Source organism: Mixophyes fleayi, chromosome 4 (assembly GCF_038048845.1).
Source record: "Mixophyes fleayi isolate aMixFle1 chromosome 4, aMixFle1.hap1, whole genome shotgun sequence".
In the NCBI taxonomy this organism is placed as follows: Eukaryota; Metazoa; Chordata; class Amphibia; order Anura; family Limnodynastidae; genus Mixophyes; species Mixophyes fleayi.
In genome coordinates, this window is record NC_134405.1 from 275,087,569 (window position 1) to 275,114,685 (window position 27,117).

The 27,117-nt window shown below is 39.3% G+C and overlaps 1 protein-coding gene across 2 annotated transcripts in view; it reads right to left on the reverse strand.

Moving 5' to 3' along the window:
* The window catches only part of ANKHD1 (ankyrin repeat and KH domain containing 1), a 195,995-nt gene that overhangs the window by 160,435 nt on the left and 8,443 nt on the right, over positions 1–27,117 (reverse strand). For both annotated transcript variants that reach the window (XM_075209750.1, XM_075209749.1), the window contains exons 2-7: positions 19,685–19,838; positions 13,647–13,803; positions 13,014–13,161; positions 5,258–5,405; positions 4,909–5,142; positions 3,167–3,261 (exon numbers count right to left, since the gene is read on the reverse strand). In XM_075209750.1, coding sequence (XP_075065851.1) covers positions 3,167–3,261; positions 4,909–5,142; positions 5,258–5,405; positions 13,014–13,161; positions 13,647–13,803; positions 19,685–19,838 — 936 coding nt within the window. The remainder of the gene's footprint in view (positions 1–3,166; positions 3,262–4,908; positions 5,143–5,257; positions 5,406–13,013; positions 13,162–13,646; positions 13,804–19,684; positions 19,839–27,117) is intronic.

The following is a 27,117-nucleotide window of genomic DNA, read 5'->3' on the forward strand; positions in this document are numbered from 1 at the left end:
CCGCCCAAGCAAATATTTGAGCTGATACTCGCATTGAAGCTGCACTCCTCGTTCCTCCTTGTCTGTTAACATATGCCACTGCCGTGGCATTGTCGGACTTAACCCTGACTGGATGGCCCTGAAGAAGGGTTTGAGCCCCCCGAAGAGCCAAAAGAATTGCTTTCAACTGTAACGTGTTGATGGATAGGGCGGATTCCTGAACTGACCAAAGCCGCTGAAGCCGGAGATGCAGGACTACAGCCCCCCCAACCTTTCAGGCTAGAGTCTGTTGTGACTATGATCCATGACCCTGGAGCAAAGGACCTGCCCACCGACATGTGATCCTGAATCAGCCACCACTGAAGCGATTCTCTTGCAACCGGGGACAGCGAGATTTTCTGGCGATCTAAATGTAGGTGGGATCCTGACCATTTTGTCAAGAGATCCCACTGGAAGCCACGTGAATGCGCCCGACCGAAGCGGATCGTCTCGAAGGAGGCCATCTTTCCTAGAAGACGCATGCACAATTGAATTGAAGTACTGAGAGAGGACAAGACCTGCGATGTTATCCACTGAATCAATCTGATTTTCACTACAGGCCGAAACACCTTCTGTTGTTTGGAGTCCATAATGAGTCCCAGGAAGACCATGCTTTGGCACGGAACCACCTGGGATTTCGTTAAGTTTATTAGCCACCCATGGCTCTCAAGGAAAGCTATGGTGAGGGATAAGTGCTGATGTAAGCAAATATCTGAAGTGGATTTGATGAGCAGATCGTCTAAGTAGGGCACAACCTGAACTCCCTTTAAATGAGGACAGGCTGCCATTACGGACATGGTCTTCGTGAAAACCATTGGAGCCGTGGAGAGGCCGAAGGGTAGAGCCCGAAACTGATAGCGGGTGGCCCCCCACTGTGAATCTCAGGAGAGACTGATGACCGCTCCAAATAGAAACGTGGAGGTATGCGTCCTTTATGTCTATGGAAGCCATAAACTGATTTCTTTCCAAGCCGTTTATTACTGACCTCAGGGACTCCATCCGAAATTTGTCCACTCGTAAGTGCACATTGAGGTTCTTTAGGTTTAAGACAGGTCGAAAGGAACCGTCCGGTTTCCAGACAAGAAAAGGATTTGACTAAAGCACCCTTTCCTTTCTGATTTTCTGGGACCCTGCAAATAACTCTTGCCAAAAGAAGAGAGGCGACACAACTCTATGGTTTGTCTTCTTTGTGGATCTCGGGGTAGCGGGGTTACAAAAAAAATGATGTGGAACCGGACCCAGCAGGTCTATCATGTACCCCCTTGATATAATGCCCCGAATCCAAGGATCCTGAGAGGACGCTGTCCACTGTTCCTGAAAGAGAGACAGGCGTCCCCCCCCACTGTCGCCCCCTCCTGGAGAGTAGAGTGGCAGTCAGGACGCAGGCTTCTCATGAGCCTTTGAGGCCTGATGCCTAGGTGCGAAAGAGGACCTACCTCTGACTGAGAAGCCTCTAGAAATCGGTTGTTTGCTCCTAGACGACTGGCCCCTCGGAAAGGAGGTCCCTCGAAAGGACTGCCTAAAGGAGCGAAAAACGCGGGGTCCGGCCATTGCCTGTGTTCACTGGCAAAAAGGTGCTTTTGCCACCCGTTGCTTGAGAAATCATACTGTCTAACTCCGGGCCGAACAAACCCGATGCTGAAAAGGGAATGGTTTCTAGGCATTTTTTAGATTACGAAACCGCCTCCCAGGATTTCAGCCATAATGTTCTTCTTGCTGAAAATTGTCGCAGTCTGAATAGAGGAAGACACAGACATTGTGTTCTGAGCTGCCTCATAAAAGTACCCCGATGCCTCTTTCAAATGTAAAGCTAGGGGAAGTAATTCTGAGTTCAGCAAGGCCTCTGCCAGCTGCTCATGCCCATGCTTCCATGGTTCTAGCAACCCAAGCTGAAGCAAATGTGGGTCTAAAGGAAGAACCCGCGCTACAAAAATAGATTTTAGTTGAGATTCAACTCTGCGGTCAGTGGAGTCCTGCAGAGTTGCTGTGTCCGGGACCGGTAGGATAGTGTGGCGGGCTAAACGGGCTACGGGCTTATCTACTTTAGGGATTCCTTCCCAGCAAGCCACATCCTCTTCCTGCAATGGATACAAGGAGGAGAATCTCTTTGGAATAGAGAACCTTTTATCAGACTGTTTCCAGTCTCCCTCAGTAATATCTCTCAGTTCTTCTGGCTTTCTTAAAAAGACTTTTGTCTTTAGAACTAGGATCCTCCATTTCTGGGAGGTGCAAGGCCTGCCTTACCGCTAAAACCAAATAAATACCTTGATATCGAGCGATTTCTTCCTGATCAGACAGTTGAACCTGGTCAGGATCAAAATTTGTTTCCCCTTCCTCTTCAGAAAACCCCTCAGATATGAAGTAGCTTGATTGTTTCTTCTTATTAAGTGCACATATTGCCTATTGTATTTAAATCCATATACTTATGTATGTTACATATACTATATAAATAAATGTTGATGCTGATTATGTATTTTATTTATGTAATTTTAGATTCCTCCACTTTCGGTGATATGTCAATGAGGCTTGGTAGGGGATGCAATTTAAAGGGTATACACGAATTTATACCCAGTTTGTTTGTTTTCATCTAAGGGCAATAGTTCTCTATGTATAGAGGTTTCTTTAAGTATCTGAATGTATTTTTTCCATTCATGTTCTTAGCCTTAAATAGGTGCATTCCTAACAACAACAAACATCAGTTTTGTAAATAAAAATTTGTAGCATTCGAGTCCAGTGTCACCACATCATTTACTAGCCCTTACTTTATGTGTGAGGTCACTAAACTGTTTTTTTTTGCAAAATTAACTGTTTTTACAACCGACACTGTCACTTAGGCACTGTGCAAGTATCAGGATGTACATGCTTGTATATTGGAGAGACCCATGGTTCCTTTGTTCATATGGTCCCTGTGTCTCCCACTATTCACTCGCTAAAGACTACCACACAAAAAAAAACAAAAAACACATTGCTGGCACAACTGTCCTTTGTTACAAACAAAATAGGTATCTTGATCATACCACTTGAAAAACAGAGACAAAATCGTAAAGTGCACAAACCCTTAAACCGGAAAATATTAGTGGCATTTATTGTGTAAGGGAAAGAAAAGATTTTTAGTATGATACAACTGAATTGTTAAAAATACTCTTACCATGCAGGCCTCCATTAAAGCTGTATGCATCTCATCAGTTTTATGTTCTTGATCAGCTCCAGCTTCCAGCAAAAATCGAACCATCTCTAGGTGGCCTATAAAACAAAAGGAGAGAACTTTAGACACTGTTCAGAACAAATCACAAGCCACATGAAAATGAAGTACAAAACTTAGATAATGAAGAACATTGAATTTCAAAATGTAAATGGTGGCAACCGGAACAAAAAAAAAAAAAAAAAAAAAACACCAACCAACAACGTGTGCCCTCATATCCACATGAGATTTCAAGTGGAACATCTGGTCCCAAACATTTATCACTTGGTGAATGCAGCTTGACATGCAGTTCAAACACAGTCCAGTGACTACGCAGTACACAGAGGAATACAGAGTAAACACAGGACAAGCCATAAAACGCAAGGCAATATGACATACTACATTCATGAACTGTCAAGCGATAACTCAATGCTAGTGGTTCTGTTGGCACATTCTTCATAGGATTCTATAAACCCTATTGGAAGTGTAAATTAAACTTTAAGACAGTTTAGAACGGACTTCCCATGAAAATTTGGAGGACATTACACTTGCAAGATATGCCCTCATTTCTTTTGACCAGTATCAGGCAATTAGAACTATCTGCTGCCATCGGAGCAATTATTCTTCCCTTATGTACATCTAGAAATGCTTCATTCAGCTTTCATACTGCAAAAAAATTAGCCATCCAGACAGAATTCTCTGATATAGCATAGATTAGAGCAGATTCCATTAGTATGTGTCGTAGAATCACTAAGCTATGCATTGTTCTAGATAAAGTAGCTACCAAAAAGTTAGCTAGTAGAGACTCAAAAGAACTTAAAAAATGCTCAGTTTCTGCTCCAAACACTGTCAAGTTTTGGAGTGAATAGTCCTGACCTAGTTTCATTACTTTATTTACACTTTATCATAGCTGTATTTGCACATTATCAATTAAATGCTACACTTTAAAATCCCTTTCAACTTTTCCACAAAATATTTTGCTTAAAAAAAATAAAAATAATGACGAACCACATAAAAACATAAAATACATTTACAGATACAGCCATTGTCACCAAGCCAGCTTCCTCACATTATCCTCAATTTTTCAAAATCAGGTCTCCCATTCAGATGTCATTAGCAATGTTTTTTTAATGTGTACACTCTAAGCCATCTATTCTAACTTACCTTGCATAATTGAATAGCTTGGTAAAGCGTCATTAACAGATTGAAATCTGCTCTATCACCTATGGAAAAGATTTTTTACTAAGATGCTCTCCCCTTCCCAGTCAAAGTCCCAGGGCTGCTACAAGCAGCAGTTTTTCCTGGGGGTCTGCTGGCAAATAAATTTAGTTAATTACCTTTAAAATGAGGTAACTATGTGAATGGGATGACCAATCACAAGCCACAATTTCATCAACTGCAGCTTATGATCACACCCACCTGTTTTTGGCTGGGATATGAAGGGAACAGAGTGGCCCGAGAAAACAGATTTGTGCAGCAGCCTTCAGGCCATGGCAAAGAGGAAGGGATTGTTAGTAAAACATCTTATCAAGCAGATATATAGACACACACACACACACACATAAAAAACAAAAAGCAAACAATGGATTATATAGTTGAAATGAGCTTGAATTACATGTCTCAGTTGATGTTATACCTATTTAACACTCCAACTACACAGCATCTGGGACACAGTACCGTTGTTTAACATACATTATATATATATATACCTTTGTAGCAGGCTAATGTAAGCGCACTTTCCTTGAACTCATTTGAATGTGTATTAATGCCTGCTCCATTTTCCAGTAAAATTCTTGCCACCTCAACATGACCAGCACTAGCGGCTTCCATTAAGGGTGTGTGTCCATTTTCATTATGATCTTCTATATTGGCGCCTTCTTTCAGCAAAACTTTAACCACGTCAACAAATCCTGCAGCACAGGCATAAGTGAGGGCTGTGTTTCCTAGAATGAAAATCATGATATCAAAGTAGATTATTAAACAGTCATGAACAAAAAGTTACAATGAAAACATTAAAAACATTAAAGTGTATAAAATCGGAGGCAATAAGTTACCTACCAGATGAAGATTGAGCATTGACATCAGCTGAATGAATTAAGAGAAGTTTTACAATGTCCACAAATCCACCACTAGCTGCTGCCATTAGAGGGGTGATGTCACCTTTATTTCCTCGATCTTCAACACTTGCATGCATAGCGAGCAAAACCTGTGCAATGACGATCAGTTAGGCATATTTTAGTTAAAAAAAAAAAAAAAAACACAAAAGAAAAAAAAACAAGCAACCATTTTATTTTGTTCACTACTTTATGGTCGGTACTATAACTTAATGGAATAAATGTTGATACTGAAGTAAAGTACTTTCTGAAATTGCATGTTGAAGTCTCAGAACCAAACAAAGCTAATGCAATTTGACAGTAGCAACTCCTTAGCAATGGGTTTGCATAACAAGTCCAAAGATCAATAACTTTTCTAAAATGCTCAGAAATATCAGGCACAAGGTTCACTTAAACATAACCTGTGTGGTGAAGAGCAGGCTATGAATCTGCTTTGTATGTCCCACAGTTTTACACGTTAAGCTTAACCATTGCATGATTACTTCACTACCATTTATTTCCATTTTTATCATGAGTGCAGAATACAATCAATAATGTAGAATGGTTTACAGTCTTTGTGAGCTTTAAATTTCATATAGCATAGCATGTGAATTGCATTAGACCACAATAACTAGTGTCCCAGTGGCTAGCATTGCTACCTCACAGAATAAATAAGTCAGATCAGCAGCACGGAGCCGCATGTGAAGTCGTCACCATTGATCTTATAGGGCGTAGATATTCATCCAGCAGTCTGGTAATGTTTACGCAAAGGGAAATGAAATTTAAATAAAAAAAATATATATATATATATATATATATATATATATATATATATATATATATATATATATATATATATATACATACATACATACATACATACACACACATATACACATACATATATATATACACACACACACACTTTTTTGCATATTAAAACATATACCGAATAGTTGCTAACCTTAATTTGGTGCACTGAATTCTTTTAACATATTAAAGTTACACCTAGTACATCCTCCATATAGATCATGTTACCATTTGAAGTTGCAGTAGCTTTTAAACTAAACATAATTTGACAACAGGAAAAACCTACAGGGTCCATCTAGTCCAGTACTGGATTAAGGCTTTGGGGGGCCTAGGGCACTTAAGACAGGGGAACCCTAAAATGTAAAAATTAAGGGCTTAGGGTTTTTAAAAAAAGAGAAAAAAAAAATAATTATTCTTACCCTCATGTCTCTCCCATTGCAACCCACCCACCCTCTAGCTCTCATACAGGGTGTTACTCACTATTCTGATACTGAATTCCCCGACAGTGTTTAGCGCAACATAAAAAACCCGAAGGCTAACAGGGCGACATTGGAGAAATAGTGACTTACCATCACACAGACACAGCACATATCTGACCAGTGTACAATAAATTTCAACAGTTGAAATTGATGTCCGTTCAAAATGTGACATTTCCAGTGTTAAAGCTGGAATGCACGGACCTGGCCCAGTATAATCTAAGGCAGGGGTCAGGGAACTTTTTTACCTTTTACCCCAAAATATATTTAGATACGCCGATGTTACCCCCTTGATTTGAAAGGAGGGAAATCAAATATTATTAATTATTGGAATTCCAAATTTTATTGAATCTATTCAAAATTTCTTTGAAGGCTTCAATTTCAAAACTTCAGGTTTTGGAGAAATGATGTTGCTTCATTTTTGACACGAGAGCATCAATATTGGGCCATTATGATGTCAGAGCAATTTAGATACAGTCTTCAGCGTCCAAATTGATTTCTCTGCTTTGTTTTTATGTTCGTTAGAGTGGAAAATCCTTGTTCGCAAAGGTAGGTTGTTGCAAAAGGCAGCAACTTTTTGACTGCCTCCTCATGTACAATGTTGAATGCCTTTGCAGTTGTTGACATCCAAAAATATGACAGATCTGCTTTGTTTTCAAATGCAATACGTGCTTCATTATTGCATCGAAGCTCAAGAAGTGCCTCTGCCAACCCTTGAGGCTCTTCTGGTACAACAGCAATTTCCCATTTAAAGGGGTCTACAATCCAACTGACAGCATGTGATTCGTTAGCATTACCCCCAGGAATTTCATTTTTACCCCATTTGGGGTAATTTACCCCTGTTCCCTGACCACTGATCTAAGGGGTTGGTTTACGGCTAGGGTTCACATTATGGTCAAGCGACGGGTCCGTGCATTGTCGTTTCAAAACGCAGCTGTGACCTTTTCGGTTTTAAACGCACATCAATTTTATGTGCCACCTGTGTGCTTTCTGCTGTTATCCGGCTCTGATCTAGTCTGCCATTTTTAGTATGTGTTTAAGGTTTTACTATTTGGTGAGTTTTTGGGAGGGTGCAAGGGTGTTTCTTAATATATCTAACAATAGCAATGTTTGTTTTATGCATTCTGCAGTGGTTTTAATGTAAGAGTCCCCACCATAATTGCAAGGAGACTATTCTATGGCACTATCACCTTTTCTGTAAAAAAAGTTTTTCTTGTGTTAGAATTCCAAGGGAGGAAAACTGAAAAGTTCCCACTTGTTCTAGATATCCTTTTACTGCCTTCTTGAACACTTAATAATTTTTATATATTGCAATGTTTCATATTACTTTTCCTTCTTTCTTTAAGCTCTAGATATTCAGCTCCTGAAGCATTTCCCTATAAGTTTTGTAATACTGTCAATGTACCATTTCAGTATCCCGTCCGTGGCCCGGGTTCCCGAGTAGCCGCCATCGCACGAGTGCAGTGGCCATCTTGAAATGCACTCCGGCACAAGGAGGGTTAATATCCGGCTCCAGAGTGGTTAAATCACCAGCGCTAGGCACCGCGTGTAAAGTGTTTAAATAAAAACGTTTTAAAATAAAAAAATTGTATTTTAAATGTGCGCTGCAGCGCCGGAGAGTGTAAACATGCAAATTAAATGTAAAATCGTAATATGTGTCGGCGCTGTAGAACTGGTAAGGAACCGGTGCTCAGTGCTGAATGGGTTAACTCCCGGCGCCTAACTATACGTATTAAACGTAAATATATATGTTGTAAATGTAATAAAGTGCAATGTATATGTGTAAAATAATAAAGAGTACTTACCCTGTGCTGGGGCTGCACAGGCAGCCCTGGATCCTCTTCACCCTCCGGCAGCCAGCTTCAGTGGCTGCCAGAGGGACTTAAACAGCCTCCTGGAATTAAATGGGTCCAGGAGGAGCAGCGCCACCTGGGGGTCCCAGGAAGCCAAGTCCCTAGTTGGAGCTGCAATAGCTTCAACTAGCAACAGGGCCCAGGGTCCCTGGAAGTCAGTTTGGGCAGGAGATTTAAAAGATAAATCTCTCGCTCCCTAGACAGAGAGGCACCAGGGGAGGAGAGTGGGCTGAGCCCCCGTCTCCCTGGCAGCTCGTGGACAGAGGCGAAGTATACTCTCTCTCCCCCCCCCCTCCCCCAACAACCCTGATCTATTGAACAAGGTCAGGGGTACCAGCCCAGATACACCAGTAACAGGGTACACCCGCAGCATCAGTTACCCAGAAGAAACCTGGTTCTGAATGCCGCTAAGGTGTCCAGTGGTGGCAGCATGTCTAAGACCCTCCTACTGCAGCAAGACAGTGCACTTGGGATAACATAAGGGAACGGTGGCAAAGTAAGTCCATCCGGTTACCAGCAACAGCAGTCAGGGTGGCATAGGCGGTCCATCCTGTCACACCTTCCCAGATTTATCTTTTGCTTCCTATTTTATTAATGTATTTTTGAAGATAGGGCCTACCGAACTGTGCACAGCACTCAAAATGATCTAAATATAAAGCAACACTATAAACCACCCTCTTTTAGCTACAAATACCTTTCATATATAACCAAGTATGTTACTGGGTTCTCCTACTGCTAGACTACACTGCTTGCTAACCTTCATATAATCTGAAATGATAAAACCTAGGTGCCTTTCCAGTATTGCCAACATTACTTCACCATCCATTCTGTATTCTGCTTTCGGATGTGTGTCATGTGTGCAATAGTTTAGATTTTGATATATTTAATTATTCCCACTTCAGTTCATTCCTCCATTTTGACTAAATCTCTGCTGCATTTGATTTACCTTTTTCTGGCTATATGCCCTGTTACAAATTTTTGCATCATCTGCAAAAAGACATACCTTTGCAGACCACAAGAAATATCACAAATGACAGCATTAAATGAAAATATATCCTTTGCCCACTACAGAAAAAAATACTCCATTCCAACTCATGACTTTTATAAACAAGTCTAAATCCACCATTTGCTGCAAACACACAGCTCTTCCTCTAAGCTCTGAATTCCCCTCCCCCTTAAATATTTTTAAAACGCTCCTCATTTAACCACAAAAGAGGCATATCTTTGTGGTATAAAACATGGCCCCTACTGAAGGAAAGAAACTAATTATGCAAACAAAATGCAAATTAGAAGTACAAGTGTCTTTCCCAAGTGAAGATTGTGTCAAAATTTTTCTGAATATATTTAAGATGTCCAAATGTATAAACCACTCGGAGATGCTTGTAAAACTTGTTCACATATTAGATCATACTCTGGATAAAATTCACAAATCTGGCAGAATATATCCAAGTTTTGTTGGAGAGGTTGTGGTAAAGTTGGGAGCTTAACACACATTATTTTTTTGGAGTTGCCCATTAGCCCAAATCTTATGAATAGAGGTTTTTGACCCAATTCTCTATTTCACAAACAAAAGACTCCCCTTTCTACCAGAATTGTCCCTCTTACACAATTATCCCCCACAACTCCAATCATACAACATGGGACACTAGCCCAATTTTGGAAAAACTCCCTCCAATTAGGTCTAAAATTATTTGCAATATTCAGAGAAGCCACAAGATGAAAAATGTTCAAATACTCCATAACAGGGCCCCCCCTTCCCGAATCAAAAGGCGTATAGCTTTCCACACCATGTTCCAAGTACATAAACTAATGTTGATCTACATTTGTCCTCCTGCATTTGTTTACTATTCATTTTATTGCCTCTGATATGTGCAAGCCTTTTTAGTACGATTATTGTCTTGCTCCAACTTTCTTCCTCTCCCAGCTTGAGGTTGTTATCCCCGCATGTTCTTCCCTTTACTCTGTTATTTTATTCAATATTTGTCTCTTTATTGTAAATACAATACTGATTTATATGCAAATGTGTCGTATCTCAATGACAAATGTCTTAATAAAAATGTATGGAGTTGCTAAAAAAAACAAAACACACAAGACGACCTTGGTCAAAGTCTTAAAGATTGGCCACTCGGCACAAGATCTTTCTCTCAGTTTGCATCACTAATTACAACACTAGGTTTCTTACCTTTTAGCTAATCCTTTGTACAATCCACTATTTTGTTTTATTATTATTAAATCCACACATATTCAGTTTGCTAAACAAGCTATAAACACTGATCCACCTGATCTATCACTTTGGAGGTACATTTCAATAATGTACCTAAAGAACCCTTTTTTATGGACTGTTCGCTCTCTTATTCTATTTGACGTTTAGTATCTACTTCCTTTGAGTGTTATATTGGCTCTCTTCCTTTTACTAATAAATGTCACAAACTCCTTTTGCAGTTACTAAAGTATTTTTTTAATTTATTGTTCCTGCACTCCATCTGTCAATTCCCATCCAGTCAGAGATTCACAAAAATGAGTACTCATTTGACTAAAGTCAGCCTTCTAAAATATGTAACAAAAATATATATAAAAAAAAAAATTTTTTTTTTTGGGGGGGGGGGGCGGTTTCTGCTTTACTGCTGCCTGCATATTATACCACACGGATTGAAGTTCTCTCCTAGACACATGATACTATGTCTCCACTAGTGAGAATAAAATCTAGGCTTGCTTCCTCACAGTTCGGCTCCCAAATGCTTGAGAGCTCCTTCATTCAAGCAATTCAGAACGTCACTACTCCCAGCAAATTCAACAATTGGCAGATTCTAGTCCACAACCGGCATATTGACATTTTTGATAATCACCTCACCTTTCATTGAAATCTCAATTCTTCAAATAACCTAATTTCTCATGGTCAGGTGCAAGCTAATTTTTAGGCATAAATCTGCAAATATGTATTTGTGAATTAATTCCTAGAAATAGTGTGACATAGCTCTCAGAGAAGCTGTTTAGATCAATGGGTTTTGTTTATGTTAAACTACTCAGAGGGGGCTGGTAGATAATGGTAGCACCTTGTATCATTTATGGCAGGTCGCAAATGTGAAAGCCTTTGAAAATCTCTCTTTCAAGACAATGAAAGCGAACACATGTTTGGGAGGCCCCAGACATGCCGACTGCAGAGACAGGGTTGAATGTTAATGACAAATTCAAGCTGAATAGGGTCACAGGAAAATATCATATCATTTTCTCCTATATCATACTTACCAGAGGCATTTGTCGTATGCAGATGAAGGGAAACTTATGAAATGTTGTGTGGAGATAAAATCATGTTTGTAAGTCATACTGGTGAAAATTTAGGACAGGGTGACAAAAACCTGATTTAAAAGGTGTTTCTACAGTAGAATCATAAAACCCTAATTTGCATTCTGCAGACCTGCTGGTTCTGACCTCACAGGAAGGGGGGCTGTGGGCCCTGCAGCTTGGTTTTAAAACTGTAGTGTAAATGCAAGGTTTTGTTCACTCTTGGGGAGTCAATTTGAGATTGAAGAGTGTCCCATTTTTCCTGCTTCTCCCAGGACCAGAAACGGGATTATAAGTGAGGTACCAATTCTGTGATTTATCCTTTTTTATTTTATAAGAAACAATTGCGTTATATTTGTTTGCCTTTGATTACCTGTTTTATCTTAAGCATTGTGGATGTATTTTCCATATTAAACTATACTTATTAAGTTCAAGTCTCTGTGTTCTTACGAATTCACGCAACATTTTGGTCAAGACAATAAATAATTGAAACAAGGAGAACATTGAGGTTTATGTCAACTCTGATTAAAGTAAATTGTGCTAGGTTAAGTCTAGGGAGGACCTAAGGCTTCCTAAATAAGAGTGTCAGCTCTTCTCATAAAAAACCTTGGTGGTGGCATAGTTGGTACCGCAAAGCTAGTGTGTGGCATAGATAGGGAAGGATTTAATCATTTTAGACAGACCAGGTGGTTGTTTTTTGGTTAACCCTGTGTCACACACGCATCACGCAGACTCAGGTGAGTGGTGTTCATGACACTCATCTTGTCCTGGTGGTCTAAATATTGCTCCGATTTCACACAAAAAAAAAAAAAAAAAACACTCTCTATCCTATCTACAGAGCCCTGTATTAAAGTTTTAGCCAATTTATAATAAATAAAGCTCCATCTCACCTTTTCCCTACTCCACATTTTTACAAACCAGGGTATATCTATGTCCCAGTCACAGTTATCATTATAATAGCCATAAGATCTAACCTATTCACAAAATGATTGAAATCAGTTTAGATGACCTATATTTACTATAAACGGAGTATTTATATGCACAGCATTTAAAATCAAACCACTGTCTCTTAACCTTCCACTCAATTTTAAAGGTGAAAGAAGGCTATACCATTTTTTCTCGCAAATTTAAATATCCAGTAATTAAATGTCTGAACACCTAACTAAGAAACTGTTTGATGTAATATGAGGATGCAAGCAGCATTTGATTTAACTAAAAAAAAAATAAAAAAAATAAAGGGAGCAAGGAAAATGCTACAGATTTGAGCAAAGATGCGGCTATTGTATTTTTCAACACTTACTTGTGCCAATTCATAATATCCAGCTGAACAAGCCAAGTAAAGAAGACTTTCCCCTTCTTCTGTATACTCATTTACACTTCTGCCTTCATTAAGCAGCTTACGGACAGCATTTACATCTCCTTCTGAACAAGCTTCGGCCAAACTCCGACTGAAACAAATGTTTATAGTTTTCAATTTTTCTGGTATTGTTTATATATACACACATGTTTATGTTCTACATACAGGTATTAAGCATTTCTACATTGTGAGGAAGACATATGGCTTTTAAACACCAAAAATGACAATCAAAAGACAGCAAACCACCAGTTAAAAGCAGAAGTAATAAATTGTTGCCTCTCCACAGTTGCTATATAGAAGCATTATCATCTCCGTTTAAAAAAAAGTGTGCCTTCAATGTGTGATTCATGTTGACTAAGCTAGTATGCAATCGCGTTGATGTCAGAATAGTTACAGTGTTCCAAGTTATTGGAATTCTTTTAAAAATTACAGTTAGAAAATTGTCAGTTATATCTCAAACATGCATTTTAGATAAATTATCACTAACCTATACTAAAAAGTTCTACGAGGTGAAACATTTCACATATTTACAGAGGGATCATAGCATTGTTTATGAAATATTAATTGAATACATACTTGTCTACCTGTCCCGTATGAAAATTGTTGTCTGCTCTCATCCGAGTCAGCGCGGCAGCAGCTTCATCCAAAGCACAACTAACAGATGAGGTCAGTCTTCTAAGCACTTCAGGATCTGCAAAGGCTTTACCATCGGCAGTGGATAATTTTCCAATTCCTTCAGCATATGTTCAAATCAAGAGAGTATGAAAAACACAAAATGCACAAAACAATTAACATGTGTTGTAAACTTTGTAATGCTCTGTCAATACATAAGATTGTTTATAGTGAAGGAAGATGGTAACATGCATTTCGACACTAAGAGGCTACTCATACATGTGAAAAGTGGTAAATTGTGATCTTTTGGCGATTACAAAAAACAGTCAAATTCTCTCAAAAACGTTAAAAAAAAAACTGGATAAATGCATGCTGTAACCATTGAATTAGTCAATTTTATATTGGGATTTTGTTAAGTGTACAAGAGTGTAAAAATAGTGTGAAAGAAAACAGCAACATTGCTAGCAAGACAATACCTACTTTTACCCCAATATAAAAAAGTTAAATGTTCCAACCACCAGTTTCAGAAAAAGCTTACATTATAGTGACCCATCTTTATACCACCAATGTTGTAATTAATTGGAGAACACCCAGTTCCAGCCCTATAAAATGGAATATAGTTGATATATCTGCACTCTTCCAGATAATTTTCCCAGAAGAATTTTGGTTTCCTTGAACAAAGGTTTGGAAGCGCTGGTCTTGCTTTATATTCCACATTAATCCAAGTCCAGCAGATTGAAGATATTGAAAGAGTTGCAAGTAACGCGTTCAGAAGCGATTAAGACTGCACTGAACAAATGTGTCCGCATGAATATTTAGCTCCTGCTCAGCAAGTCTGCATCACTCACAGGCAGAATCTTGATAAGGCTACAACTACACAAGTATCAATCAAATATGTAATACAAGCCCTGCTGGTTTCTCAATTTAAAAAATAAAGCCTAAAGCCTAAAATAGCTGAGCCAAACTACCCAACATACTAAGGTGTATGCTATGGCTGGCAGCAGGTGGCACTGTTTATAAACAGTACACTCCCTATCCTGAAATCTGATGGGATAAAGTTTTCACCTTAAGTTTCAGTTGGCAGGGTAGTCCAGTGAAATCCCCTAAATCAAAATCCAGTCCTTAATTTTACTAACAGAGCTAGAACCCCATCTTGCATCACCAGTAACTAATGTGCCACTATTAGGGAGAACTCAGAGTTAAGCTTAATCTTCATTATATTTAGGAGAATATTTGTAGAGTTCCAATAGCTGTAGAAAATAACAGCAAGGAACTACAACCTATTCGTGATGTTTTACTTACAAATGGAATAAAATAAAAAATAAAAATCTGTTACCTTAAAATATAGCATGAAACCTTGTATTGAAACAGAGTGGTCCGAATGATAGGACAACTTCAATTTTTATATTATGTCCAATACCAGAAAGCTCTACCTAGACCACTTCAAAGAAGCTTGCATATTATTAGCATAAATTAAAATTATCCTGGCGTATATTACACCCAACTAGCAAAACAATCACTCTACGATGTCTAGATCTTCTGTGTCCTAGACGAACTATGCAGCAGTTGAATTGGACCAATCTACTCCGCATCCTACACATGGTCAGACCACACCGATGTCTTAATCAGATGCTCTTCTCTTCTTTAAACAAGAACACAACTTGGAAATTACTTAGGAAATTAAGGAATACAGAGCAAACATCTCAAAACAGATTCTCTAGGAAGCTCATAAAGCCACACTAAGTAGTGGTCTCATTCATCCGACAGCTGCTCGAAAAAAAGAAAAGCTGAGAAAGAACACATAAAAAAGGCCTAGAACTCCAGCTCTCTACCTTGAACGAACAAACACCAAAAGTTCCCCAAATAAGCAAACTACAAGCTTTCAAGAGCCAAATGCATCAAATACTACCCAAAAAAGCAGTTAAAACCATCCTACGGCATCAGCAGAGATATTATGAAAATGGGGACAGGGTGGACACCCCTCCTTGCAAAGAAATTAAATATATGCAGAATGGAATTATATCAATCAAAAATGCAGATGGTGCACCAACATGAGTCAATTTTTTATAGCAACACAGTTCTGGGATTACTACACATCATTATACAGATTACCATCTGGGTCAGAGGATCCACAAAAACCTTCCTGCAAGTATGCCACCTTCATCTATAGACTAGTGCTCAAACTATGGTTCTTAATAAAGAGACCACCATAGAGGAAGTTACAGATGCAATAAAAGATCTTAAATGCTCTGCATCCCCAGATGGTTTCACCGCCATAAAATATAGGCTATAGGAAAGTCTACTTTATGTACAAAGTAAAATGTTCAACAGGACTACAACCAGAGCCTAGATTATCGCAACACCCAAATCAGGACGAAATCCCAAAAACACCAGTATCTAAAGACCGATCTTGCTCTTTAACGTGAATTTAAAGGTTTAAGCAGACATTTTAGCAAACATATCGGGCTCGGTAACAGCTTCCCTGATATGCCTTGTCCCCAATAGACAAATCGGCAGACAACACCAGGGGGATCAACAATTTAATTAATGTCACTAATATTAATTATTGTCAATTTCCCCTGATTAATTGATTCAAAACAGATATTGCAGTATGGAACAAGCTCACATACATAATATATATATATATATATATATCTCTATCTATCTATCTTTGTTATGGTGTATTGCAGCTATCCATCCTCAAAACAATCTTTCTCAAATTTTATCTGGCCAGAAAGCAAAGCCTCAGTCACTAACCTATTAAAATTACTACGCAGCACATGTAGCTCTCCATGAAACCTTTGGTACTCGCCCTCCCCCTATCAGAGTCTAGGCAGACATCGAAGACGACATACTAAACTTATTTTCACTACATTCCTTACTATGGATTAAACTCCAGAAATGGCTGGGGGAATCAAAAACAATAGCTACTGTATATGTTTTGCTGTAATTCTGAGAGCATTATACTAGAGCAGTGGTTCCTAAACTTTCTCAATTCTAGGCACCCTTAGGGTCTCCACATTTTTTGCAAGGCACTCATAAGCCAAAATTACATAGTCGTCCAAGGTTTTTAAGCAGTTGCATCAAAATAGCGTACCAAGTATTTACATCAGGACAGAAATACTTATTAAGTTGTTTGCAAAAATAATAAATCCAAGGATAACGAATATTTTTATATTTTTTTTCAACTAGATTTCTTTTAAACAATCTACAGCACTTATTAACATGAATAAGACCAAACAAAATAAAACATGAGCAAAAATGTGCTTGGTTATTAAAGATTGAAAAATACCAAACTTATTTATTAATGGGATGTGTGCGCCCATTCACCATCACAATATGCCTCATCAGTTTCCATTTACACTGTGCCTTTATCACAATACTCCCTTGATCTCAGTGTTGCCCCTCAGTTAAGTTACTTTAACTTACCTTTTACGTGGCCTTCTTTCTTCAAGTTCTGGCTCCTCTCTGTGCAGTTTCTCACTAAAAATGTCAGACGCCCGACAGTCAGTTGCGAAAGGGAGCATGGAAGAGGAGGACCATGCAGCGCCACTGCCATATTAGCTAGTAATTTTAACTTTTTATTTACCGACCAGTGGACAAGTGGGGAATAGCAGGTGGAGGGGAGCGCCCCTCAGGCATGGCGCCCCCCAACCTTGTTTACCCCACTTACCACCGGCCCTGGGACCCCTGTGAGATCACCGCAGCATCCCAGGAAGACGCGGCGCACAGTTTTGGAAAGGTCCAAAATCAAGGTTAACCTAACCAAAACAACAATATCTGTGAAAATCAAGAAAAACGCATAAGCTCTTTTATAGCGGATATTGGACCTCAACAGGTCTCCACTATATTTTTCCAAGTTCCACTGCCTTTTGCAGGAGATCATGTGGTCAAAGAGGTACCCTGTTGCACATATGGTGGACAAGCATATATAAGATACTACTGGGGAAAAAAAATATTTGGACCTATTAAAAACCGTAACTAATATTCAACACAGTCCCCTTCTCTACTCCTTACTGCTCAGGCCCATATGGAATACTGCACAACACAATTAAAAATGTGCAAGACATTTTAAAAGCAGCAAAGGGTCAAACGGCATCCATCTGAAAGCAAAATGTTGAAACACCCCTCTCTAGCCACCACAATCAATAGTATCTGGTCAACTTACCATATGGAACACATCACAGCCATACTACATCACACAAAATAGTAACTTTACTATTGGTCCTAGTCTCCCTGGGCCAATTATAATGAGGCTGAACCCCTGTTGAACACCATTTGAGTCTTTTATGGCCAATATAAATTTAACATATGGCAACTCCTTCCCACCCATTATACCACCCATAGTGAAGAGTATGTATTGTTCGTTTTTCTGGTTTCTTTCCTCAAAAAAAGAAAACATTTAAAATGTATGTATAATAATTAAAATCTGGACAGTTTTAAAAACTGTTCCTCCACAAACCATTTAGAGTGCGTTATATGATACTTTTCTGTTGTAAAACTACTTTCAAGGACACCTCCTCTTGCTCCAACTGCATTACAGTTAATGGGATAACTTTTTTATTTTCCACCTCCGGTTTAATACCCAAATTCAGACGAATCGCGAGACCCTGTTTACACGATCTGTATTCTTCTGAAAATCAAGTTCAAGCAAGCTTTTGCCCTTCACATTGATTTATATGAGCAAAATTTATATGCTTTGGATATGAAAAGTTGTCCAACTTGAAATTACATAAAGAGCCAGACAATAATGAGGGATACATGCATTTTATGTGTAAAAAGAATAACATTTGCAATTAAAGTAGATAAGCCAGATTTCTTCATTTGCAATAATTGCAGTGGACATTTTTACTTTTTCCACCATTACAATTTCTGTTGTGAATCTAAAACCTGCAAAAATGTATGCAAAATGTCTGTACAGATGAACAAACATAAAGGGAACAAGCACCAATGCATCTGCTGTATAGTAAAATAGGCACAACTGTGTATAGACATATTTGCCAAGTCTATGAGTGGTGCTTGGTGATGCATCTACTAGGGGAGCTTGTGCAGCAGTTCCTTTCAGGCATCATTGCAGAACTGATGATTCATGAGGTGAGTCGCACACACAGCTGCCTAATGAGGAATATTAATTGTGGGCACTTATGTACAGCACATATGAGCTAGGAACACTACTGTGTGGCATAACATGAATGTTTATTTGTTGGTCTCATTACTATTAAATTATCCTGATAATAGCAGCATAAAATATATATATATATATATAAAACACACACAGGTCATGTTATTTACCCCAATAAGGAAAGTCAAAGGGGACAGGACAAAACTAACAAGAATGCATTTTCTATGCACATTACACATAAAGGACTTTCAAAGTCAACAAATCTGGGTGATGTGACAAAAATTATACTTTAAACTGCTGAAACTAATTTACATGCCAGTGTATTACATTCTGTAAAATAACTGTACTTTAACAATTTTTTGGGCACACCATGATGGCTTATTGGTTAGCACTTCTGCCTCACAGGACTGGGGTCATTAGTTTGATTCCTAACCATGCCCTCATCTGTGTGGAGTTTGTATGTTCTCCCCATGTTTGCGTGGGTTTCCTCCAGGTGCTCCGGTTTCCTCCCACACTCCAAAAACATACAAGTAGTTTAATTGGCTGCTATTAAATTGACGTGTATGTGTGTGTGTGTGTTAGGGAATTTAGACTGTAAGCTCCAATGGGAAAGGGACTGATGTAAGCGAGTTCCCTGTACAGCGCTGCAGAATTAGGGGCACTATATAGATGATGAAGTGCTTTGCAGCAAAAGAGAAGATGGATAACATTTATCCTTTTACAATGATGTTAGTAAATGTAAACAGTTTATTTTTATACATTTATGTAGTAGTAAAAAGAAAAATATAGTGACCCATGATCAGTGGCACATACCTCTACAACATATGCTTGAGCCACTACTACACTAGTATTAACACACAAAACATTTAGAGAAGCATACCTGCAGCTTCTAACAAAGCTTCCAAACGTGCCTGTGTTTCTGGATCAACAGTTCTGAAGTCGGCTCCTTCTGCAGCACTGGACAGCAAAAGTTCTGATGCAGTTTTAAGCACTGGATTATCCAAATCCTCTTGATCCAAAATAAAGGATTCAACCTGTTGAAAAATAATAAAGTATTGTTTTAAATAGCTTTGACAAGACAGATCCCACTGAAGACCATTTATTTTCTTCACTGGCTTTAAAAACAAAACATTAAAACGAACAAATTTATTTTAATTTTCAAATGTAAAAATATTTTAAACCTTCAATGTACTAATCTAGCTCCATGTCAGTTATAGAAACCTCTAACTGTGAAACTGTAGGGCATTTAGATACAATATGAGGCGGCATGGGTGGGGAAACCGTTAACGTTATTTTCCTGTGAAATAATTGATAATAATCTGCTAATTAGCAATAATGAAGCCAACGGTTTGTAGCACAGTCCTGCAGTCTGAACAGTGAAGTTTCAAGCTGCACCCAAAACACGTCCTGTTTCACTGTGTAGTTTGCCTTACAGGACCGGACTAACAATGGGCCTCATGGGGCTGCAGCCTCAGGCCTCTCCCCAGAAATAGGCCCAGGCCAGCCAGGAGCAAAAAATAAAATAAAAAATTTGTGTGTGGGGTGACCTGGTCGTGTGGAGTGTGGTGAGGCTGTGTGTGACTCGTGCTGTACCAACTTCCACCCAGTCCCAGACGGAGGACTGGGACAACAGGTAAGAACAATTTATTTTTAACAGGGGGCATGTGAAAATATGATATGCGTATGTCAATGGCCTGTGTGTATTAACATAGGGATCAGTTCCTTTTCTTACAACAAAATTACCAACTTTTTCAATAGAGATTATGCTCAGATGCCACCGACAATTAACTGTGTTTGACTATGTGTTTTGAAGTCTACTCAGATGTATGAACACTTGAAGAAAGAACAGATATATGTAACAAATTTTATACCTTCTCTTTTGGCCATTTGAGGTGTTAAGAGGTACGAAAATGACCAACAACTGATAATCACCATCTCAAACATTAACTGCACAGTTTGCTTCTATCAATAAAAATCATATTTTTCCCTCTGTATTGTGTGGCGGTCCCAAGGGTCCTGGGTGTTGTGTGGCAGTCCCAAGGGTCCTGGGTGTTGTGTGGCAGTCCCAAGGGTCCTGGGTGTTGTGTAGCAGTCCCAAGGGTCATATCAGCTGGAACCAGGCTTACAATTTTCTTTTGATGTCTCATTAACAAGGTGTTTCCACCTTCAGAACTGACACTCACTGGATGGTAATGATTTTGGTTTTGGGCATCGTTCTCTAATCTCTAGAGACTGTTGTGTGTAAAAATCCCAAGAGATCAGCAGTTTGAGGTACTGAAACAACCCATATGGCACCAACAATCATTCCACAGTAAAAGTCACTGCGATCACATTTCTCTATTCTGGTGTTTGGTCTGCAATTTTGGACCATGTCTGCCAGCTTTTATACATTGAGTTTCTTCCACATGAATGGCTGATTATACATTTGCATTAACTAGCAGGTTTACAGTCCGACCTAAATGGACTATAAATGTGTGTGAGATAATAATAATAATAATAAATCTATATATCTACTCTGCTCACAATCTTACAATCTATGGGACATTGGGAGTTTGATACACAAGGGCAAGTGCTCCATCATATTGCATATTGGTCCAGCTAGAATGTAGAGGTAAAAATGATTTAGTGAGCTTTATGATCAGTCAAACAACAATGTTGATCAGAGGATTTTCGTCTTGTGTTATTTGTGTAAAGGGTGGTAATATGGTAACCTAGGGAGATTAAGAGGGTGGTTGAGGAATATTGTAAGCTTGTCCAAAGAGGTGGGTTTTCAGAAAACTCTTGAAGGTTTGAAGACTAGGGGAAAGTCTTATAGTGCGAAGGAGGGAAGAGAGAGGTCTTGTAACCAGGAATGGGAGGATGTGATGAGAGTGGAAGAGAGACGCAGATCTTGTGCAGAACGGAGATGTTGAGTTGGGAGATATTTTGAGATAAGTGAGGAGATGTATGTCAGTGCAATTTGGTTAATGGCCTTGTATGTTAGCAGAAGAATTTTATATTGGATTCCTTGAAATCCAGGCAACCAATGTAGAGACTGAGAGTGGTTCACAGAGGAAGGACAATTTGCAAGGAAAATAAATCTAGCCGCTGCGTGCAAAACAGATTGTAGGGGCTCAAGTCTGATTTTGGGAAGATCAGCAAGGAGGGAACTGCAAAAGTCGATGCGGGATAGGAGTGCATGAATTTAAGTTTTTGCAGTGTTCTGTGCGAGATATGTACGTTTTTTGGAAATCTTTTTTAGATGTATGCTGCATGATGTAAATATAGAGCTGATGTGGGGAACAAAGGATAGTTGCGAGTCAAGGATTACACCCAGGCAGCGAACTTGCGGGGTGGGATTTAGGTTCGTATTATCAACAGAAATAGAAATGTCCCGCAAGACGCTTTTGTTGGTGTCTGGGAATATTACTTCTGGTTTTTTTTTAAAAAAAAAAAAAAAAGGATTGAGTTTGAGTTGGCGAGAGGACATCCAAGATGAAATGGCAGAAAGACAGTCGGTAACGCAAGACACAGATGGTGAGGGATTGGGAAAGGATAGATAAATTTGTGCATCATCTGTATAGAGAGGATACGAAAATCCAAAGGAGCGCATTAGTTTTCCAAGAGAAGTGCTGTAGATAGAGAATAGCAGAGGACCAAGCCTTGTGGTAGTCCAACTGATAAAGGGAGCAGAGCAATCGTGGATCAAGAGAAATTAACACTGGAATAGCAATTAGCTAGGTAGGATGAGAACCAGGATAGGACATTGTCTTGAAGACCTAAGGATTGTAGCGTTTGTATGAGGAGAGAGTGGTCAACAGTGTCAAATGCAGCAGAGAGATCCAGGAGAATTAGAAGAGAGTAATGGCCTTTAGTTTAAGTTCAGTGATCAAGTCATTGACAACCTTGGTCAGGTCAGTCAGTCTCTGTGGAGTGTAGAGAGCGAAAACCTGACTGAAGAGGATACAATAAGTTGTTTGCAGAAAGAAAACGTGTGACCAATAGAGATACATACAATAAACCGTGTTTTTATATATATATTTACTTAGATTCAAGTTTTGTTTTTTCATTAATTTTCTTAAGTTTTCAGCACTCTGTACTTTGTTCAATGCTAAAACCTGAAAATAAGCATATTTCATGTATGTTTCTGTTAAAGCCTTTATAAATCCTGTGACTGGATCACTTATAAATAACTTATGGTATAAATGCATTTAAACGAAATAGCGCAGGGCGCTTATTTACATAATTGCAAATGTACTTATTTTTGATATTCTGTGTATTTTGGTAAATGAAATATCTATTTCTGAGACCAGGAGAAGAAATTTTTTGGTTTAACTTTGCTAGATTAAATTAATTATTTTTGAGGTATATACCTGATGCAATAAGCCTTTGTGGAGAAAGTCTTTTGTGTATTTTGGTAGGGAAATTACTTGTTTGGGGTTTTGTAACTTTCCTTTGGGAATGTGTATTCTGCAACTGTCTGAAGAAAGGACCCATGTTAATCTTGTGTTAGTCCTTCTGACGAGTGAGGGTCCAGCACCTGCAGGCACAGGAAGGTTTAAATAAGACTTGCTGTTATATTTTCTCAGTGTCTAAAACAAGATGCAGGAAATCACAGCAAGTTTGAGGATTTCACAGATAAGTGTAAATATTATTACCTTTGCATTGCAAATCCATGTTTGTTTAAACACATTGCATCCCGATTCTACAAATAGCTCAGACCTCAAGGGGCTAGCTTACTCTGTGAGCCTTTGTCCAAAAACTGTATAAAAAGCTCCGTTTTGTATTGAATATCGTTCTTGTTTCATCTGACCTGCACCCTGGTAACTTCAAACAGAGTGAGCAAATAAACATAATTTTCTTCAAAGACCTGCTTGGAAACCTCTCTATCCCTGTGACCTACAGATTAAAACCAACTCTAATCCATTCCCAGCTGTTCTGAGATTTGGACCCAACTTTCTGGTACCACCGCTCTTCCCGCTACCCAGCAGCTCTGGCCAGTGTGATAGGCCAAGGGCGATCCATCCACAGCAACCCTGATCCACAGGAAGAGGTCAGGGGTACCAGCCCATGTACACAAGTAACGTGATATACTAGCAGCGTCAGTTACCCATAAGAAACCCGGTACTGATGTCCAGTGGTGGCAGCATTTGTAAGCCCCTCCTACTGCGGTTAGAAGGCATATTTGGGATAATGAAAGGGAACAGTGACAAAGTAAGCCCAGCCGGTTCCCAGCAACAACAGACTGGGTGGCATAGGCGGTCTTTCCGGTCACGAATCCCCTACACTGGCTCAAAATATTTCTAAAATACAGTACAGCTTTGAAATGGAGACTATAGACATGCCATACTCCACTTCTCCTTCGGCCACTATCATGAAGTGGTTCAAGTGGCATGTATACATTACAGAGGGAGTGGGTGCGCATAGAGGGTCATCTTCCCCCTCTCCTACTCACTTGCTTATGGCGTTCTATGTTTCTCTGATGTGCATTGAGCAACCATCCCCACCCCCTTGTTTTTCTGTATTCCAAATATTTTGCAAAAACTTCAATAAAAAATATTGATGGAAAATAAGCACTTTATAAATAAAAATAATCAACCACTGTTTGTATTTTTGTCTTCAATGGTCAATAAAATACCATACCTTTACCTCTCAACTGTCTCGATTCCATCAGGATAGTCCCCTACAATCGGGACTATCTTGATTAGCCAAGAGCTTGTCCCAGCATGAGGAACAGCTGGGATGTATTTCCAAACTTCACTTTGCACCAATAACTGGTTCACACAGCATGTATGTACTCTTTACATAAGGGAGGATAGGAGGAAGATGCAGATGGCTGGAGGGAAGTGCATGATATGCCCTCCATGGTGCTGACCAGGCCCACACACATGGCCACACTCACACATCATTGGCCACACCTCCGATGGGACGGCACTTCTCACAACAGGCCCTTTATCATTTTCAGCCCCAGGCCCATGTGGCCTTTAATCTAGCCCTGTTTGCCAATGTGTAGTGCCTGGCGAGAAGGATTATGCTTGAGAGACCATATCATCTCAATAAACGTAGCTGTGTTTCTTCATGGTTTGTGTTACGCATCGTGCTCACATGTGCTAATTACCAATACCCACTTGCATATTCAATAGAATTCAGGTGGGCTGCATTTATTTGGATGTATCTTGTTCCATTCACATGCATTTATTGTGACCAAACAATTTCACCTCAACAAGACTGCACCTACTTTCTTACAAAGGTAGACTATGAAAACCATGTAGAAGCCCTTTGGTTCCCCAGATTTACCAATAATGTTTTTAAATCACATTTATTATGTATATATTTTAAACTGATATATTGCATTGGTACTGACATGTCTGACATAGCTTTGTAAACTTGTGTAAACATGCAGCTCAGTCCATTGTCTCAATGTAGGCAGAAACATTATATTACACTGTCAATCAAATTCCTGTATGATCAACTTCACACCAAAGGGGGTCTCGTTCTTTGTTTAGCTGTGTTTAGAGTGTTCATATTGTGGAAAAATGTAAAAAAATAAAATAAAACATAACTATCTGTCTGCAGGCTTATGTTCACTGTATTCCATGGGACAGTGTGACAACAGTGTCTAGTTTATCTTCTAGGGAAAGTTTTGGTCCTTTACATTATCAGGGTGGTTACAGGTAATTGTTGGTACCCACTCACATGACCTGAAAGGGCTCAAGTATCTTGTCCCACTACTGAGCTAGAAGCTGAATCTCAGGAAAAAAGCATGCCACGAGTTAAACTGGGAGTCGCCTAGCCCTTATCAGGACACAGTTAGATTGAGTAGGTCCCTATTGCTTTGGCCTATGACTAGCTAGACAGCCCAGAGTCATAACAGCAAAAGGGTCTGGGGGAGTAGGGCGCCATAGAGCACTGTGGCAACCTCAGAAAATCTATGATATTATAAACAGAACTGTAGCAGTTGCATATAACAGTAGCCAATCCCATAGGCTGGTCCCAGTAGCATGGGAAATCAAATTGCCCTTAAAAGGAGGAACCAAACCCTGGAACAAGGGGGGGTCTAGAGCGAAATGGTTTATAAAAAAGAAAAAAAAAAAAGTGCGGAAATTGCGTTTGAGAGCCGATGTGCGAGTTTTTGGCATCTGCTGGTCCAGTGCCCACTCACTCTTCTTCAGCACATCACCCTGCGAGCCTGATAGCTTGGTGGGCCTGTAGGGGTACTTTGTATCCGATTCCTACCGCACCATCCTGGAATTTGTTTAAAGTGTATTTTTATTCTGGAGTATCGTATATGAACAAAAGTACTAATGTACTTGATAACTGCATTGCCTGAGCGATTAGTGAACTTCTTGAAGATACTGTGCATTCTTCCCCGGTATAATAAGGCATCCCTGGGGTGGGCAGCCTGCGCAAAGTGGATTTAAGTGGGCCAGATAAAACCAGTATCTTCACATTTACCACAGGTTAATGCATTGGGGAAGCCAAAAACCTACAGTAACATCAAAACACTAGTAACACATATTTTAAAGCAATAAATGCCAATGGGTATGTAGTCTTAATTATGGTATCCAGAATCACATGACATACAATTTAGTGAGAAAAGGTGCTTTGGAACATTCAAAGCATAAACCCCCTCCCTCCTTCGTCTGACAACACGTGCACACCAAAGAGCTTAGAGACTGGCTTAGACCAGATTACACTCTCCTGGGAACAAGCAGAAACCATTAGTATTTCCAATAAGGTAGATAAAATAAAAGCCACTTCATTATATGATCATAAGGCAGTGATCCACCTCTGAAGACAGTTGCTAATGTTCCCAGATGTGGGCGTCCCAGTAAATTTACTCAAAGATTAGAATGCATGAGGCTCTGAAAAATCACAAAGAAACCAAAATATAAAAAACTAGGGACTTACAAGCCTCCGTCCACACAGGAGTAAATGTTGGAGTTAAAGTTATTGCGTCTACAATCTATACAGTCTACGGGGGGGGGAACTGAACAGGAAGGGACGTCTTGGTAACCAAGAAAAATTCCTGTCACTCAAAAAAATATCGGTATATGTAATTTACTGTGACGTGCTTTATTCATTTAGACTGGGAGAGGATTTTTTACTCACAATAAAATCCATTTTTCTTAGAGCATTGGGGGATACTGCGATGCATTCGGGTATAGTAGGTGGAATTGGAGCCAAGGCACTTTAAAGATGGGGCATATTAGTGGAGGAGCTGTCCTCCAGTTTAAGATTTAGTTTTATAACAAAGCCCAGAAGTAGGCAAACTACAACCTAGAACAAAAACAAAGACTCAGAGCAAAAGGAAGACGGCTTATTGTCCCCCAA